The 18063-nt window shown below is 47.1% G+C and overlaps 1 protein-coding gene across 10 annotated transcripts in view; it reads left to right on the top strand.

The window, feature by feature from the left end:
• IQSEC1 (IQ motif and Sec7 domain ArfGEF 1) overlaps window positions 1-18063 on the top strand; it is a 297702-nt gene that overhangs the window by 151159 nt on the left and 128480 nt on the right. For 6 of the 10 annotated variants that reach the window (XM_064723787.1, XM_064723775.1, XM_064723779.1 and 3 more), the window contains one exon: window positions 6208-6252. The exons of 3 other annotated variants lie outside the window; for them this stretch is intronic. In XM_064723787.1, the coding sequence (XP_064579857.1) occupies window positions 6208-6252 (45 nt within the window). Of the gene's footprint in view, window positions 1-6207; window positions 6253-12570; window positions 13196-18063 lie in introns of those variants that run through there. One more of the 10 variants, XM_064723782.1, reaches the window with a different exon arrangement.

Raw genomic sequence — 18063 nt, 5'->3', positions numbered from 1 at the left:
CAAGGAAATCTTTTTTATTTCTAAAAGCAGCATTAAGCATGTGTTTAAATACTCCCTTGTCTAAATGGTTCATTAAAATATTTGGGACAAAATGTATGAGAAGAGAAAATGAGAGGCAGGAATTTCCATGGTATCCTTTAAGGCCCTGGCCTCTGAAAGCTGCCTTTCCATAGGTGAGCAGTGCCAGCTCTTTAAGCACAGATTTTAAATTGTCTGACCAGCAGAAAGGCTGAATTGGAGGTGTATTTTCAGGTTGCTATCAATAGATTGCTGATTGCCTCTGCCCCACTCACCTGCAGGAGGGGGGCAGGACAATCCTGCGGCATCCTCTGGCGCGGGGCTGTTCCACTGTTACATCTGCACCGAGGCAGCTTTGCTGCACTGCATGTGCTGGTGCAGCTGCCAGAGCCACTGCAGCTTCCCTGGGGGCTCCTGCCTGTGCCCCAGCCCTGCTCTGTCCCTGCAAAGGGTGGCCCAGTGTGGCCCAGGATGGCCCAGGGATGCTGGCCCAGCTGGGAGGGTGAGTGAGCACCACAGCACCCATGGCTGGCAGCGGCCCCTGGCAGTGGCAAGGCCGGGTCAGGAGGAAGGCAGCAATGCCCTGGGAGCCTGGCAGTGCCACAGACAGGGCCAGGAGGAAGGCAGGAGTGCCTTGGGAGCCTGGCAGTGCCAAGGCCGGATCAGGAGGAAGGCAGCAGTGCCCTGGGTGCCTGGCAGTGCCAAGGCCAGGGCCAGAAGGAAGGCAGCAGTGCCCTGGGAGCCTGACAGTGCCAAGGCCAGGGTCAGGAGGAAGGCAGGAGTGCCCTGGGAGCCTGGCAGTGCCAAGGCCGGGTCAGGAGGAAGGCAGGAGTGCCCTGGGTGCCTGGCAGTGCCAAGGCCGAGGCCAAGAGGAAGGTAGGAGTGCCCTGGCCCCTGGCAGTGCCTGGGCTGCCTCCCATTGTTAATGTGGGTTAATTACTGCAGGCCATGGCTGCAGGCCTGGTGAAGGCCGCTGCAGCCACAGCAATGTCGCTGAGGGGCTCCCTCAGATCCCTCTGAGCTCTGGGAGGAGACCAAGCCCTTCAGCAGCTCCTGCTCCTGATCCCCCAGTGAGAATTGCCCTCAGGTTGCTCCTTCTGAGCCTTTGCTGGGGAGGTCAGGTGAAGGAGTGTGGCAGGAGCTGCACTGCCAGGCCCTGGGTCCCATGAGCTCAGGGCCTGTGGGGCTTCTGGAATGAGTCCTCTGACATCTCTGCCAAGGGACATGAAGGGATGATTTTCTTTGAATGGCTAGATTATAATTTCAGTTTTGTTTGTGGGGGATGGAGTGTCCTGGTTGAGGACGATTCTTCTGTCCTCTCCTTTCTGCCTGTTGGGATTGGATGCTTTGGGCTTTCCTTCCAAATGGAGCAGTGACACTGGGGTCTGTGCTGTGCCAGACCATCCTCAAGCAAGGCTGAAGATTTCCATTTAGTGAAGCTGCACTTTGGAATACAAAGAAATAGTTTAGTCCTCCTTTGTATGTGAGCATGTGGAGCATCACAGCACCAGCCTGCAGTGAGCAGGTTTCCCTTTCTTCCGTGAGCTGCCAGCTCCTGGGAAGAAACTGTGCCAAGCAGCAGCAATTATTCGCTGAGCAACACCCCAGACAGGGTCTTAAATATTTAATGTGTTATTCTGCATTCCTTCCCTTGGTGTGAGAGGGATGCAGTGCTGCGAGCATCGAGGCTCTGACAGAGCTCAGAGCTGCCTTTTCCCCTCACACCCCTCTGAGCTGCTGTCTGCAGACAGCATATCTTTGTACTCTGATGCTCCAAGTGAATCTCCCTTCTTAGCCAAAAGATGATATATTTAAGCAGTCTTTATTTGGGATCAAGCTGGGGGTTTGCTTCAACTGCAATTATTTCATCTGTCACCACTGTGCGTTTCCGTGCCAGAAGAATATCTTGGCTTTTCTCAAATTGGATATTTTTCTGGCTGCTTGCACGATGTGTGCTTGTGCTGTGTGGTTATTTGTAGGCTCTGCCAGCGGTAAGGGAGTAGTGCTGGGGTCTCCTCTGTCCTCTGGTGAGCAGCTAATGAAGCAGTTGCAGCCATCTGCACTGATGGGAAGGGACTTTGCTGCCCCAGCTCAGCATTACCCAGGCAAATTGAGCCCGCAGGGTGGGGCTGCCCAGGGGACCCTGAGGAGGGCGGGCAGCTGGGCTGAGCCATCAGAGTGGGGACTCCCCCAGGATTATCCCCGCAGCCCAGCAAGAGCCTCCTCAGAACTTTGCCCTCCCTCAGGAGAGGTGAACCCAAGGCTGCAGCGTGGGCACGGGGCTGGGCTGTGCAGTGACTGTCCCTGTTCATCCACCTCAGCCAGGGCACACTTCTGGGTGGCTCTGTCACACTGGGGCTTGCTGCATCACAGGAACGTGTTCCAAACCCTCAGTGGTTCCCACTGTCCCTGCAGAACATGGAGAGGCAGGAGCTGGGGGGCTCTGTAGCAGCCCCAGATCAGTAACACTCCTTGTCTGCTGTCACTGCTGAGCTAAACACCTCTGGAGGTTTTCACTTCTGCAGTGTTCATCCCCTGCCCTCTCTATGTCACACAATATAAGGAGCTCCATCTTGGACTGTTTCCAAAATAATCTGCAGTCATACTGATTTTTGTATTTACAAAAAATTTTTTGTTTCTTTCATCACAAAAGAAGCAAAATAAACCAGAGCTTTTTATCATGGCTCAAGATGCCAAGAGTTAATTGTGTGTTTCCCTTCAATCTGCTAAACCATTGTGGAATAAGGTCTTTTAGGCAGCCAGTTGCTGGGAATGCTCTCTGTTCACCACACAGTGCCAATAAGAGCTGGAACCTGTGGCCTGGTTTTGTGCTCCAGGACAGAACTCTTGACTAGAATTGTTTGTAGTTTTTGTCTGTGGATACCCAAAGCCTACTGTCTGGATTTTAGACCAGTGGTTTCTTGGAAATATTTGTATTTTCTCCTGCAGAAGTGGGCTGGTCAGGATTCCTGTGCTGATGGACCCAGCTGGGAGCTCTGGGCAAGCTCCTCACCCAGGAGCTGAGGATATCCATACTTTGGGTAATCCTTTTAGCCTTGACAGCAGTTGTTACTACCAACAATTGCACACATTCTTCAGGTTCCAGGCTGGCCACGTTAGCAGTGAATAATCCCTGTGTGTGCCCAGTTTAGTTCCAGTTCTTGCCACCAGCCCTCTGCCTCTCCCTGAAATGGCAGGAATGTTCATGGTTCAGCTGAGTCACGGTGGAACTGGGGCAGATTCCTTCACTGCACACCTGGAAGGACCTTGCAAACTCCATGGAAACCAACTGGAGATACAAAACAGCCCCCAGGGTGGTTTGGAGCATTCCCTGAGAATTCCAGGCAGTTGTGCAGTCTGTGCTCTGTCTCAGCTCAATTTTCACTCAAAGCCTTGGGCACAGTTCTGCACTTAATGTACTTTGGGAATCTTTATAATTATCTTTATTAATACCAATGGAAATTATACATATATAGACAAGTCTGTTATATTTAACAATATCTTTTTAATGGCTTCATCATTAGATATTGTCTGTGCTTCTTTCTGGGCTACAAATGTCCTGAGCCAGTGCTCATTAGGAGTAAACAGGAGTTTCCAGCTCACTTTGTTCACAGCAGTATTTTATTTTCCCATCCAGTCAATTTGTTAAGAACAAAACTAACAAACCTTATTTTGAAGTAACCTAAATGAGATATATTTTTATCATTCCTGAAGTGACCCCGTGTGCAATGAGATGTTTGGTTTGCTGCAGCTTTAATGACATTGTGTTCAGAATCTGGGTTATTTTTATGTTTTTAATTAATTTTCATCTTTGAGCAGTTTGGAAAGAAACCAAAAGACTTAAATGGGATTTTAGCTGGGAAGAAAGAAGGGGAGTGATGATGTGATTATACTATTCTGTAAATTCAATAAGAATTAACTAACTTTCTGTACCCTAAATCCAGATCTTTTGGTAGAATTTAAATTTGATTTCTCCTGTTTCTGCTGGGAGGGTTTGTGGCCACTAAATGTTGGTTTTCATGTTGTCACACTGCTCCTGAGGTTTTCCACAGTGCCAGGCAGAGTCTGGGTTGGGTGGCCAGGTACAAAGGCTGGGCTATAACAATTGTGGGGGTGTAGCCCTCCTGTGTAGGGCCTGTTTTCCATCTTCCTCCCCACAGTGTGGGGATCTGTCTCATCCAGGGAATTTCTCCACATCAGCTCCAGAAGCTTCTCCTGTCTTTGCCACTGTTCCTATATCTGATCTTCACCCAAAAAAAAACATATAGAAGTTGCAGCAGGGGAGGTTTAGGTTGGATGTTAGGAAATATTTCATCCCTGAAAGGTTTGACAAGTAGTGGCCCAGGCTGCCCAGGGCAGTGCTGGCATCAGCACCCCTGGAAGTGCTCAGGAAACATCTGGATGTGCTGAGGGGATGTGGTGGGATGGACCTGGCAGTGCCAGGGGAACACAGTCATCCTGGAGGGCTTTCCCAGCCTTGATGAGCCTGTGGTTTGTGACCCTAAGAGTGGTATTTTTGCTGAGAGCTGTGCTCTCAGGTGTATTTATATATATTTTAATAGATATAATATTCCTATATATTAATATATTATATAGTATTCCTTAATGTATAATAATATATATTATATAATACATTATTTATTATATATTAAAATACATTATTTATATATTAATATATTATTTTTATATATTAAAATAGGTATATTTGTAGCTAGAAATACACGTGCCTGTCCTGACTGAGGGTTTGGGTGCTGGGGAGTACCTGGGATGCCTGACTTCAGGAAGGATAGCCAGGATTCCTAATGAAGCTGTAATCCTGCTCCTGGGGGTTGTGCAAGGAGTGCCCAGGTCAGGAGTGCTCAGTGTCACCAGGGCTGTGCTGGGGCTGGGGCTAATCACTGCTAATTAGCATCTCCTCAGTATGCACAGCACACCCCTGCTGCACAAAGACACTGTCTGAGAAACATTTATTCATAGCACCAAGGGCCAAAACTGCTCCCAGCAGATTTTTTCTGCGAGTCTGGGTTAAAAGCAAGGCAAAGCCCCACTGAGTGAGCAGGCTGGCACCTCACAGCACACACAGGGAAGCAGGAAACTGAATTATAAGTAAATGAAGTTCACCCTTTTCCATGGTTAAACCAACACCCAGCCACAAGGTTGGCATATGTGCGCCACCCCCTCAAAATTCAGCGCCATCCACAGACCTGAGCTGGGGAAGCAAACAAATTACAGTGTGGCAGAAGCTCCCCAGATCTATTTTCAAGCTTTAGTGCTTTAATTAAAAGCTATTTGGACAATATGGTTTGTTTCCATTTCTGTACAGCTAATTCTTGCTGCTTTTGTGGGTTCCTCCCTTCACACCACCCTGTTCATTTCTGTAAACAAATTAGGAATCTTGGAATTCAAAGTAAAGATTTGCCATTGATCTATGAATGGCCGCTGTAAATATAATTAATGCAATTCTAATGTGAATTTTATGAACCTCCATGGACTGTACATGTTTATGGCTCTGTGAGCAAAGGCCATTTGTGTAAAGGATAGAAATGGATGAGTGTAAGTAACCATTTAAAAATTATGGGGCTTTGGCTGATGTTTTATTACAGCCTGTGAAAAAAACTGGCTTCACCCTCAAAATATAATCCCATGTTAAATATATATATATATATATATATATGATGTTGTTATAATAAACCTGGAGTCATGCTCAGAGAGAGCAAGGGTAATTACACCACACTGCATGTTAAATATTGCTGCTCAGAAGTCAGCATCCTTAGAAAACTTCTTCAGTTCCTACAATTACCTGAACTCTGTGCTGCAATAATTCTGCAGGACAACCCCACAGGTGCCTTTTTGGGCAGAGAGCAGAAAGCCCCAGAGTGTAAAAGTCACTCAGATTCAGAAGGATGGAGTGCTTTTAGAATATTGAAAATTGATCAGATTGTGGCTTATTCAGACAAATGTTTCTCTAATTCCTTCTTCTCTAATCTAGGAAAGGGTGATGGGTTTTTGGTTGGGTATTTTTATTTACTCTCATGTGTAATGGCATGCTAAGCACTCTGAAATGCCACTAAGAAAGAAGAGAATGTAAAGTCATTGATATTTAAGGACATAGAATTTTTGAATAGTTCATGCTTTAATTTGGTTTGTGCTTTAATGCTTCATAATTTTATTCTTTTGCTGTCACCTCAGGACTTCCCTGGAGACAGGAAGCAGCGTCTCAACTGACCCACTCAGGTACTGTAGCAATCCTAGCTGCTAGCTGTAGGTTTGAGCTGACAGAAATGCCCTGTTCTCACCAGCTGCTCATCTCAGCTTCACCTTGCTCTGCCCAGCCAGCAAAGGCACTGACCTGATGGCTGGATACTCCTAAGAGTGGATAATTTGCTCTTTTCCAGGATTTCCACTAGAAATTCAGCTGTAGCTTGCAAGCCTGGGTTTGTTCTGGGAGGAGCACCAAGGGGAGGGACAGAAGGTGTGTCTGTGCACAAACCACCTCTCTCTCAGATTTTTACAACCTTCCTGCTGCCAATCTCTGACCTGTCCTGTCCTGGCAGGTCTGTGCTGCCTTGGGGACAGTTGTGTGGAGATGTCACTGGTGTTTCTGTCGCTCAGCATTCTGATAAAAGCACCCACCCTTCAGGGAGCTCTGTCACAGGAGGCACTGCCAGAGCTGGGGTTTTACTTTGATCACTCCATTTAGAAAGAAATGTTTGGCCCTGTTAACACTGCATATCAAATGGGTACCTTGCATCTTTTATTCTCATCCATACACACTGAAAAGTGCATCAAAGGCACAGAATTCCTTTGATAAAGCTGAGGCAGGGTCCCTCCCTCAAATCAGCAGCTGGTTTGGTACAAGTCTTCCTTTGGAGATGCTCTGGATTGAGGATGTGACTTTTTCCCACATGATGTCATTTGAACCTTGCTTGAACACAACGGTGGGAGCTGCTCTGTTTAACCTTATTCAAATTAAGGCCCCTCTGTAATTAATCTTCCATTCTTACCCAGTGTAAAGTGTTCTGCAAGTGAAGCATTTGCCGTGTTGCCATTTCCTAGCAGCCTCCCCCTGTGCTGTGATATTCCCTTTGTCCTCCCACAGCAGCACAGCACCACGTTCAGTGCCCACTGTACTTCTGTCCCATTGCCAGTGTGATGGGAACACTGGGCCTTTGTCTGGCAGGACAATGCAGGAAAAATCCCAACTTCCCCCTGCTCTGCTCCTCTGCAAATCTGTTTTAACAACAGCACCGTGATGCTGGGGTGTGATTTACCAGAGCCAGGTATTGCTGCCACCTTTATTGCAGGCTGGAAATAGATTTTATTACAATGATTTTCCTTCCATGGAGTATTTTTTTCCATGGGAGGAGGGTATCAGTGAGAAATATGGAAGAATTAGATGCATGCAGTAAATCCTTCTGAATGTTGAGGACTGGGCTGAAATAATTCCAGACAAGGATGTAAAAATTCCACTCTTTAACTACAAATTGAATAATTTTATGAAGTTTTAAAAATCTGGAGCGAAACAATCACAGAGGAGGAACTGAAGAAAACTGTTGAGATTTTATCAGATAAAACTGAGAATTTTTCTTAGTGTTAAATAATTATAGAGGGACGAGCACGTGATACCCAGTCCACTTCAGCAGGTCAAATAAGCCTGCTCTGGAGCTGTAATTACACAGAATTAAGGCCATTATTTATTAAGTACAATGAAAGATAATGGAGGGCTTCTTGTTCCTGGTTGTGTTCTCATGAGCCTGTTGAGCAAATTGGCCTTTGAACAGCCCAGAAAATGGGATGTACCAATTAACATGGCCCCATGTCCTGTCAGGTTTTTCCTAGTCAAGGTATTCTTTTTGCATTTTACCTGCTCACAAATTTCCTGTTCCCATCACAAGGGACATTTCCCCTCAGTGAACCACTCAGTGCTGGAAAAAGTAAAGGTTAATGTAAATATCTTGCTTCTGTCCATTATAAAGAGGAAAATATGTAAAAATTGGCATATTATATCTGTGTATATGTTGGTTGGCACAATTTCTTTCATAGCCTGACAGGATTTATTCTGGATATTTTGAGTTGGCCTCTGTCAGCTTTCAGCTGGCATCTAAACATATTTTGTTTCCTAGTATCTAAAATTTAACGTGGCCCTTCTGGAGGGGTGAATTGCCAGGCCTGTTCCAAATTAGCTGGAAATTTATTAAATTAGCTCAGCAGATATTTGGGGCGGATTTGTCATCTTCTGTATCAAATTGATCAGCCAGTGGTTGTGTGAGCCCAGGGAACAGATGTGCAGATGGGACAGTAAGGATAAAGAGAATTAAGAGAACAGCAAAGTTCTTCCTACCCTTCTGCATGGATACTTTGGCAGCTGAGTGGCTTAATAACCAAAAATAAAGGTTATTTTATAAATGGTGATGAGAATTCATCTGCGGGGGAGTGCAGAACTCTGAGAGCTGTCTGCAGCCAGAGAACTTTGTTTTGAGTTTCTGGAAGGTTTCTAGGCAGCAGAGCTGCCCTTCAAGTCAATATGGAAGGAAGAGACCTGGATTTATGTCCTGACTCTCTGGGCATCCCTGCAGAGCTTGTCACCAACACCTCAGGGTGTCACAGGGTGTCCCCAAGCCCGAGGGCTCTGTGTGAGCTCTCCCACCTGTCCTGGTGGGGCAGGGATGCTCCAGGGGTGGTACCAGGAATGCCTGCAAGGGGCAGGGAGGGACATCTGCTTTGTCAGAGCCTTGAACAAGAACATTTGCCTCATTCTTTGTGCAGCCCAGGAATTTCCCCCCAGCTTTGGCGTGGAGGCCACTGAATGCACTTTGTTTTGTGTGCTGTGGTGTCCTGTGAGCAGCAAGGCCTTCCAACCTTCCAGGAGGAACTTCAGCATCTCTTTGCTAGCCCAAACCCTGGGTTTGTAGCCCTGCTCTGTACTCCCTCAATTTTTATTGTGGTGTGTGCAGGGTATCATGGATGAATATGGGATCCACACTGGCTGGGTCCCGTGAGATTCCTGAACTCCACAACACACAAGTGGCTACCATGAATTTTTGTGTGTGGCCAGTTGAGCATTTCACCCTTGAAAGACTTGTGGAAAACAATTGAACTACTGCAATCTCTGTGCTCCACCTAAATAGGGGGATATGCTGTTTATCTGGGGAAGTGAAATATTTTTCAGGATTGTTCCTGGCGTATCACTCTAAAAGTTGAACTAAGTAAATAACAGCAGTTCAATATTAGTACTTTGTGAAAGGTTGTCACCAGACAAGTCAATTTTCCTGGTCTGCCCAACTTTTGAAAGCAGTACCCCAGGAACTCCAGCAGGCACTGGTTTCATGCTGGGGTTATTTTATCCCTCAGTGGATTGTTTTCCTTCAGCCTCAGAGCTCCAGGGGTTGGCAAGAAAACCACCCCTAAAAAAGGAGGTGGCGCAACGTTCGATTTCCACTTGGCCCTTTTTTAGGGGCTGTTTTTGAAAGCCTTGTCAGAGGCTGAACTCTGAGTGACTGCAGAAATTCTCAGCAAACTGCTTACAGCTCCAGTGCTGGGGCTGCATCACATCCAAAAATCCCTGCTTGTCTTGGGCCTGGGAATTCCAAGTCAAAGGTTTCGGTAAATGCCTTTCTGAAAGAACCAGTTCTGCATCCCGGCTGAGCGTGAGGTGAAGCTTAATTTCCTTTGTTGTTTTCCTCTGGAAGACAAGTGAAAATGAAGAACGTGTTGAGAGCGTGGGGCTTTTCATTTGCAAAAGTCCTCATTAGCATTTTCTCTGCAGGGTGGGATAATCGTGGCTGGATGCTGTCAGGAAATCCATGGGTACATGGCTCCTGTGCTCCAGCCCACTGCTTAGAAATAGATAATTAGGGTGATAAATAGGATTTTTTTTTTTTCTGGAAAGGATATGATGTTGAGAAAGAAATTGCTTTGCAATGTGAACAGACAAAGGGGAAGTTTCCTGAAAAGTCTCATTTCAGGATCTAGTCTTTGGCTGGCGTCTCCTGAGCTTACTTGTCTTGGGCTGGTATTCCCTTTTTCCCTTGATCCTGGAAATAGCTGGCCTTGATTATGGGATGTAGCCTTTTTTCTTTCTTTCTTTTTTCCTTCTTTTTTCCTTGGAATGTAAAAAAATCCAGACACAAAAATGTTACAAAAGGGAAAACTCATTTTCTTTTCTTCTTTCTTTTTTTTTTTTTTTTTTTTTCTTGTGCTGTTCTTTTGTGAAGACAAAGGAAAAAGGATTTCCCATTGCCATCTTGTCAGTACCAAACCCAGGGCAGGAGGCAGTGCCAGGAGCTTGGGGCTCACCAGCAGCCACTGAGTCTCCAGGGCCTTCCCTCAGTTCCTCTTTAGATAAAACCACCCTGGAGAACAGGGGATGAAAAGCTGGGATGAAAGAGTTTTGATAAGAAAATCTAAATATCCTCACCGTGATGGCATCAGTGACTTGAAAATTGCCAAGCTAATGAAGCCCAGGGGAATATGAGTCCAGGATGATAAATGGGCTTGGATTTGGGCAGTGTTTTGTGTTGTTGGGGGATGTTGCTTCTCACAGATAACCAGTTGTGTTTGCTCAGGATTCACCAGCTCTGGTGCAGCTCTGAAAGAAATCCCAGCAAATAAGTGCAGGCAGCACAAGGAAAGGACAGAAAGGGGTACTTGAAAGAGAATCTTCACAGGAAAATATATTTTTGAAAGGCCCCAGTTAAATATATTTTTTCATTCCAGGTTGCTTTTCTCATGATCTGGTCATTCCCACCACCTTCCCTGTCCTGTATAAGGTGTTTTTAGGGAAATACCACACAAAGTGTGACCGTGTTTAAGCATAACCCCCTGATTTCTTTGCTGCACTAAAGAAACTGCCAGTTCTTACTCACATATTTATAATTTCATTTAATTAAACTTACACAAGGCAATTTTCTAAGAAGATTCAAGGCACTTCTGTAACTGCACAGTGACAATGAGGAAAACCAGAACCCCTAAATATAGCTTATATAGATCCCTAAATATAGCTTATTATCCAGGCACTTGGGGAACTAGATAGGTCCACATGGGAAAGGGCCTCAGGTTGAGGCTTAGGGCTTTGGTTTTCTCTGCATATTTTTGAAACAGTGTTAAAATTCTTGTGGCATTTTGGGGATGGGATTGTGGGGGTGTTTTATGGTTTGTTTGGGTTTTTTGTTTGGTTGGTTGTTTGTTGGTTTTGTTTTAAACATTTGTCCAAGTGCCAGAGTGGTTTTGAAGCATTTTGTCAGATTCTGCCTTTGGTTTTGTTGTTGTGACTGTTGAACTCTCAAGTCCCTCTGTACCTGTTTGACAGCAGTGCAAGATGTAGCTTAAATGTTTCCTGTGAGGGATTTTCAGAAATGAAACAGAATCAGAAACAGCCAAATTGTAGCTGCTGGAAGAGTAAACTTAGAGCAAACTGCACACCAGCATTGGTCTCCCTCAGGACACTTCTTATTTAACAACAGCAACAATTTCATTAAAAAAAAAAAAAAAGATAAATTGCTGTTGAAGTTGTTGTGTGCCAGTCCTGTGTGTTGCAATGGAGCAGTTCTGTGCTGTTGTTAACTCAGAGTATCCCGTGAGCCTGGAGAAGGGGAGGGATGGGCACAGATCTGGTTTCTGACCAGGGACAGCACCCAGGGAAGGGCTGGAGCTCTGTCGGGGGATGGTTAGGGTGGATCTCGGGGAAAGACCTTAAAGCCCAGCCCCTAAAGCCACCTCCCACTATTCCAGGTGGCTCCCAGCCCTGTCCAGCCTGGCCTTGGACACTTCCAGGGATCCAGGGGCAGCCACAGCTGCTCTGGGAATCCTGTGCCAGGGCCTGCCCACCCTCACAGGAGGAATTCCCACCTAATCTCTAATCTAACCCTGCCCTGTGTGATTCCATTCCAGGTTTCTCACCCGTGGCAGTTCACGTTGGGATAGAGAGGAAAGAAGGAGGAGGAGGGGAGGGAGTTGGTAGAATTGGGCCATGGTAAAATATAGAAACTGTTAAAGATTTGTGCTCCTGTTCTCTCAGAACAAAAGCAGCCCCCGTTTATCTGCCCGGCAGAGGTTTCGGTAGCAAACGCTGCGGCTCTGCCATCCCAGCCCGGGCAGTCCCAGCCCGCGCCTCGGGGGTGGCTCCGGAGCGGCTGCGGCTGCCGGGATCCCCCGGGATGCTCGGCCGGGATTCCCGGAGGGGCTGTCCGTGCCCGCCGGCAGGCTGCCTGTCTGTCCGTCTGTCCTTCTGTCCGTCCGTCCGTGCCCGCGCCCCGGGGGCTGTCCCGCTGCCGCCCCGCGCTTCGGGGTTGGTTCATCCTCCCCCTGCGCTCCCTGGCAAAGCGCGTTGGGAAGCAGATAAGCACAATCTGGTGTGCGAGCGGGAGGGTCTGAGCTCCTGCCTGCCTTCTTCTTCTTTTTTTTTTTTTTTTTTTTTTTTTTTTTTTCCTCTTCTTCTGCTTTTTTCCTTTTTTCTCCGCTCCTTTCCCCTCCCCTCACGAGAAGCCCCCAGCTCCCGAGGTGCCGCAGACAATGGAGCTGATGTGCTGGTACAGGAGGCGCTGATTAACCGGGGGGGGTGGGAAAGGGGAAAACCAGGGAAAAGGGCAAACGCCTGCAGCCCCGTGTGCTGAGATCACAGCTCTGCTCTGGGTACCGGGCACTGGTGTCACAGCCCATCGAGATAATTGCCTGCATTTTCCGAAGTTCTGGGAGCTCTGAGGATGCTTTCCAAGGCTCCATCAAAGCCCGCAGCTGGGATTTCTCCACGCTGTTAGTCCGGGGGGGCTCTCAGAACGGCCTAAAGCAGCCGCAAGCAGCAGTGGGATTTCTGTGTAACAGCAGTGATCCCGGTAGGACCGGGGGCTGTGGGTGAGACCGCGGCCAGCGGGATCCCAGGGCGCCCATGCACTGGTGTCCTTTGTGCGGGCGGCGCTTTGTACGAGCGGGGCACGGGGGCTGCAGGTGCTGAGCGGCGCCGGGGCTGCCCCGGCTCGGGCGATGCCGCAGCCCCGCCATGGGGCACGGACACCGCGCCTGACTCATTCAAACCCCGACAAAAAAGTCTTGTGTCGCTAAAAGCCCGCTGCAGACCGCGGTGGCGGCGGCGGGAGTGCTGGAAAATGCTGAAGTTAAAGGCCTTCTGCTTGGATTACTGGCAGTTTTTATGTCTCCAGCCTCTCCATGGTTTCTATAAAAGGTAAGAAAACGTTAACTCTGCAATGCTCTTCAGCACATGATGCCACCAGGGTTTTTCCTCGCCGTTGTGCTCCCTGGGAGAAGGGAGTGGTAGGCAATTAATGAGAACTTGTGACAAAGATTGTAAAGCTGCTTCTTTCTTTTTTTTTTTTTTCTTTATTGCTTTAATTATCAGCTGCTGTTGTCTCTGTGCATGCAGATGTGAAGGTGAGGGTGCTGTTTGGTTTTAACCTCTACTTTAGGTCACATCACCTAAGACTCAGGACTTTTTCCTCCCTGCTGTTTTATCCTTAGGCACAGTGGCTCGTGCTGGAGTGTCCACACTGTACACGACACTGGCAGATTAATTGAAATGTCATGGGAATTTATGGAACGCAGAGAAAACCCTTTATTTCCCTGAGATATTTAGCAATATAACAGTTCATCTTTCCTCTCCCTCCCAGCACAAAGTGCACATCAGAGTCATTCAGAGCAGTGGGCACTTCACTTAGACAGGTCTGACACCCAGCTTAAATGATTGATGGTGAATGGTGATCCTAAAGAATAGGTCTGGGTGTCAGATGCATTGAGCTTGCCTATTTAATGGAACAGCAAAATAAGCAATTCCATTTAACATGTCCCTGAACTTACCCTGATGCTTTTTAATCTACACTTCGTTTTCCTTGCTCCTGATTTATGGTGCTGAGCAGAGGAAATTGGATGGGTCTGAATTTTCTGGGGGGAAAGTGGGGATCCCTTGGCTGTGAACAAAACCCGTGTGATTCTCTAAACCAGGATTCCGTTCTCCTTACGTACACTTTCTGCCCTGGCTACCTATTGTCAGCCTACAGAAAGTGCTTTGTACTAAATGCTAATTGCAGTTGAATTTTTCATGCAGCGACTGAAGGCTGGAAAAGGGAACTGTTCCAATCTTTTTCAAGGTTTGGGGGGTGCCCCACACTTTCTGCATTGAGCAACATGGGACCCTCATCTGTGACCATTGGCTTGTGAAGTTTCAAAAGATAGCTTTATTCTCCTCTCCTTGGAGTTTTTCACAGATTCCACTGCCAAGCCAAAAAATTCCCAACCTAGTCCCAGCCCATTGTGATGTTTTCCTTGCTGAGAAACCATATAAAATAATAGGAATGGAGCCAGACTGTTTTGACACAAATAAATACTGAACTCGAGCCTTCTGTCTTGGGTTCCTGGCGAAATCCCAGCTTTGTGGCAAATGAATTTACTGGGGACTTATTCTACATCTCCTAATGGAAACCCTTGCAATAGGGCTGCCCATTTATTTCCTTCCAGAGAATTAATTTACTTGCCATCACAGCCTGGATGTGCTTGAATCTTCTGTCTGCATGCGCAGCACTAAAACCAGGCCTTAAGCACTTCAGCATCACATAGAGGCACTTTGTTCTCATCTTTTTGAGAAGAAAAGAAAATTGAAGGAAAGTTGTAACTTCCTCATGTTTGAAACAAAATAATTTGTTGGTTAAAGCACAAACAAGTGTGAAAAGCAGGTGCTGCAGAATAACAAACTTTAAATGCAAGGAAGTTCATCTGAAAAAAAAAGAAAAAAACTTTCTGGAGACTTTCATTTACTTTTTATTAGTGATTGTAAATTGTTTTAAATGCTCTTGGAAAAGAGCCCAGGGGCAATGGGGAGGATTTGTGTGTGCCCTGTGTATATATTTCCTATTTTTGTGTATAAAATGAAGTAACAGATAACCAAAGCAGGACTTGGGTAACATTTCCATGGAGTGACCATGCTCTTTCCTTCTGTGCACTGCCTGACTCTGATTTTCAGTTGCAGTCACTGCTCAGAGCTGTGGAAAATGTTCCTGGTTGCTTTGGAAGCTGTGACTTGCTGCTCCATGGTGGGATGTCCAGCTGTGTTTTCCAGCTTTTATTATTCAGGGAATTCTTGTGGGTTCATGTCCAGAGAAGGGAACGGAGCTGTGGAAGGGTTTTGGAGCCCCAGGAGTGGCTGAGGGAGTTGGGAAAGGGGCTCAGCCTGGAGCAAAGGAGGCTCAGGGGGCCCTTGTGGCTCTGCACAGCTCCTGACAGGAGGGGACAGCCAGGGGAGTTTGGGCTGTGCTCCAGGGAACAGGGACAGGAGCAGAGGACCCTCAGGGTGGATATTGGGAAAATTCCTTCATGGAAAAGGTGGACAGGCACTGGAACAGGGCAGTGCTGGAGTCCCCATTGCTGGAAATGTTCAGAAAACACACGGATGTGGCACCTGGGGACATGGGTCAGGGCAGTGCTGAGGGAATGGTTGGACTCCACGATCTTTGAGGGCTTTTCCAGCCAGAATTCAGTGATTCTGAGTCTGCTGCCTGGCCTAGATAATTCTGATTTCTGGTAAAATCTTATCTTGCCCTGGGGTGCACTTCCATGGAAATTCAATCCATGGGCTTGAAGAGAATTCTGTGTAGCATGTGTTGGGGTTTGTGGTGGCCCCACTGGGGTTTGTGGGCTGGGAGAGATGGAGGACAAGGAAAATGATCCCTTCCCCCTCCCTGGCTGTGGCTGCAGTGCCAGCTGGGGCACTGCAAGCAAACACTGAGCCTGGGTGATGGCAGAAAGGAGAACTAGGACAGGTTTTCAAGTTTATTTATGTATACAGGGTAAAAAATCCAGCTCCAAAATAGCAAGCTGGGCATGTGGCACTCCCAAAGAAATGCCAGGTAAGGGCAGACACCACGTGTACACAAAGAGCCTCTCTGGAGTTGGTTCTCTCAGCACAGCCAGGGGAGGGGGAAATTGGGAGAAGTTTCCCAAACACACTTGTTCCTTGAATTTGGCAGCACCTGCAGCAACCAGGACTTTGCCCATCCCATGTATGTTCACAAAGTGAAGTTACTGCAAGGTAACAGAGCCTGTGCCTCCAGTAATTTGTAAATTTTGCCTCCAGTGTTTGTAAACCAGCAGCTAAACTGATTTATCCAAGTGTCAGCAAATTGCACAAAGCAAACTCAGGGGACTGGGGTAGAAACCTGCTCCAGGAAATGTTTGGTAATTCAGTGATTCATGAAAATGAGATTTCAGTGCTCTTCAGTTGCCAGTAGCACCGAGTGCACTTTGGTCAGAGCCCCTCACTTGAGGGCGGCTTTTGATGCCCTCTGAATACAAGCACTGAGGTGCTGAGATGTGTTTCTGTGGCAGATTAAAGTGTAAGATGAGCAAATCACTGTCAGGTTCCTGCGGGCTTGGCAGGATGAGCGTCTCATGCTTTACTTCCAGGATTATTATAAACCCGTGTGAGTCCAGGTTTAGCATGTGAAAGTGGAGATTTTCCTTAGCCAGGGGGGGAAGCTCCGTGCTGTGCTGCTGCCAGCTGGTGGGTAATAGCCCAGGCTAGAAATTGTTACCATTAGCATTGCATTAAAGATCAAGCAGAAGGTGAGGAAATGTGTGACTGGCACCGTGGGCAGCTGTAATCTGCAGATTTTCCCTCCCAGAATGTCTTCTGTCTTCTGGCTATAACAGGAGGATTTCAAAAAACATAAAGCAAGTGCCAAGTTTGTAAAGGCTGTTTGATTGGAATGCCTTGTTTGGCAAACAAAACTGTTTTTAAATTATTTCCTGTCATTTTCAATTTTTCTTTCATGGGTTTGGTCTCTCTAAAGGAGGCACGAGTCCCTTCCAGAGCAATTAGGGCCATTTGTAATGAGCCACCCCAGTGGAATAAGCAAAGGGAGAGGTGGCTGCCTCTTTGAAGCCAGGGATTAGCTGGAATTGTTTCTGCCACCCTTCAGCTGGGACTCACAGTTCCAGCACCCTGCTTCAGGATAGGGTGATTCATGTGCTTGAGCCCATCTCTGGGTAAAATAGGTCTGTATTTTGGTGTATGATTCACTCCCATGAGGATGTTTCAGTGTTGATTAAAAATGAAAATGCTTTCATCAATTGGCTTGTTAGGAGCAGCTGACTGCTGCCACCCTGGAATATCAGAGTATCTGAGTGTCAGAAGCTGCTTGAAGCCACTCTGATATTGCACTCTGCAGGGCACCTGCACCTCTGTGCTCATCCTCTCTCCCACTCTCTTATCCTAGAAAAATGTGTAGCATTTGAAGCCATGAAAGGAATTGCCAGCCTTAATTTAGATGCTGTTCCAGAGGCAGCACACAGGCTTGAAGTGATCTGTGTCAGGGCTGTCCTTTGGGTTAACTCTTTGTTACAAAGAATGTGCTTTGAGAGGCTTTGTTCCTCATTCCTGGTGCTGCCAGCGTGGACTCTGCTCTGGGGTTGTGTGAGGTGGTTTCAGATGTGTTGGGTGACTGGCACAGAGCATGCTGCTGCTCTCTCTAAGGGGAAGGCAGCATTAAAAAGGTGTAAAAGAACTCCCTGGCCATGGGTCACTACATAATTAAATTCATTATTTAAAAACAGATTTAATGAAGGGGGAAGAACTTGTATACAATCCTATAATGCCACATTCCTGGAGGTGATGGCTGCATACTAATTACAGACCTCAGGAACAGGAGTAAGGGGAAAATCCTTGAAGTTCTGGTTCATGAGAGCAGGGAAGTGCTTTTGCACAGTGCTGGGCAGTGATGTCAGTGGCTTTGTGCATCTCCTTGCTGTCACTTAAACCGAGCTCCTTTGCAGCATCCCAAACAAAACAAAAGCAAAGTGGGTGGGGAGAATTACTGGAGCTCTGCCTTGAACTTGCATTTGGAGTTCACCATATATGTTGGTAGAAACAAATAGAGTTTGCTTTCACTCGACAGTGACTTCATCCAGAGCAGGGCTGAGTCATGTGCCCCTGGAGCAGCTCCCTCTCCAGAGGATCCTTTGGCCAGGCTGCTGCAGCTGCAGAGCAGCTGAGAGCTTCCCCCACCTCCCAAATCCACCCCCTCTGCAAGCACAGCCTGCAAACAG

The sequence above is a fragment of the Zonotrichia leucophrys genome, chromosome 12 (assembly GCF_028769735.1).
Source record: "Zonotrichia leucophrys gambelii isolate GWCS_2022_RI chromosome 12, RI_Zleu_2.0, whole genome shotgun sequence".
NCBI lineage: Eukaryota > Metazoa > Chordata > Aves > Passeriformes > Passerellidae > Zonotrichia > Zonotrichia leucophrys.
The sequence above is the reverse complement of the archived record's forward strand: the minus strand, read 5'-3'. Positions and strand labels throughout refer to the sequence as shown.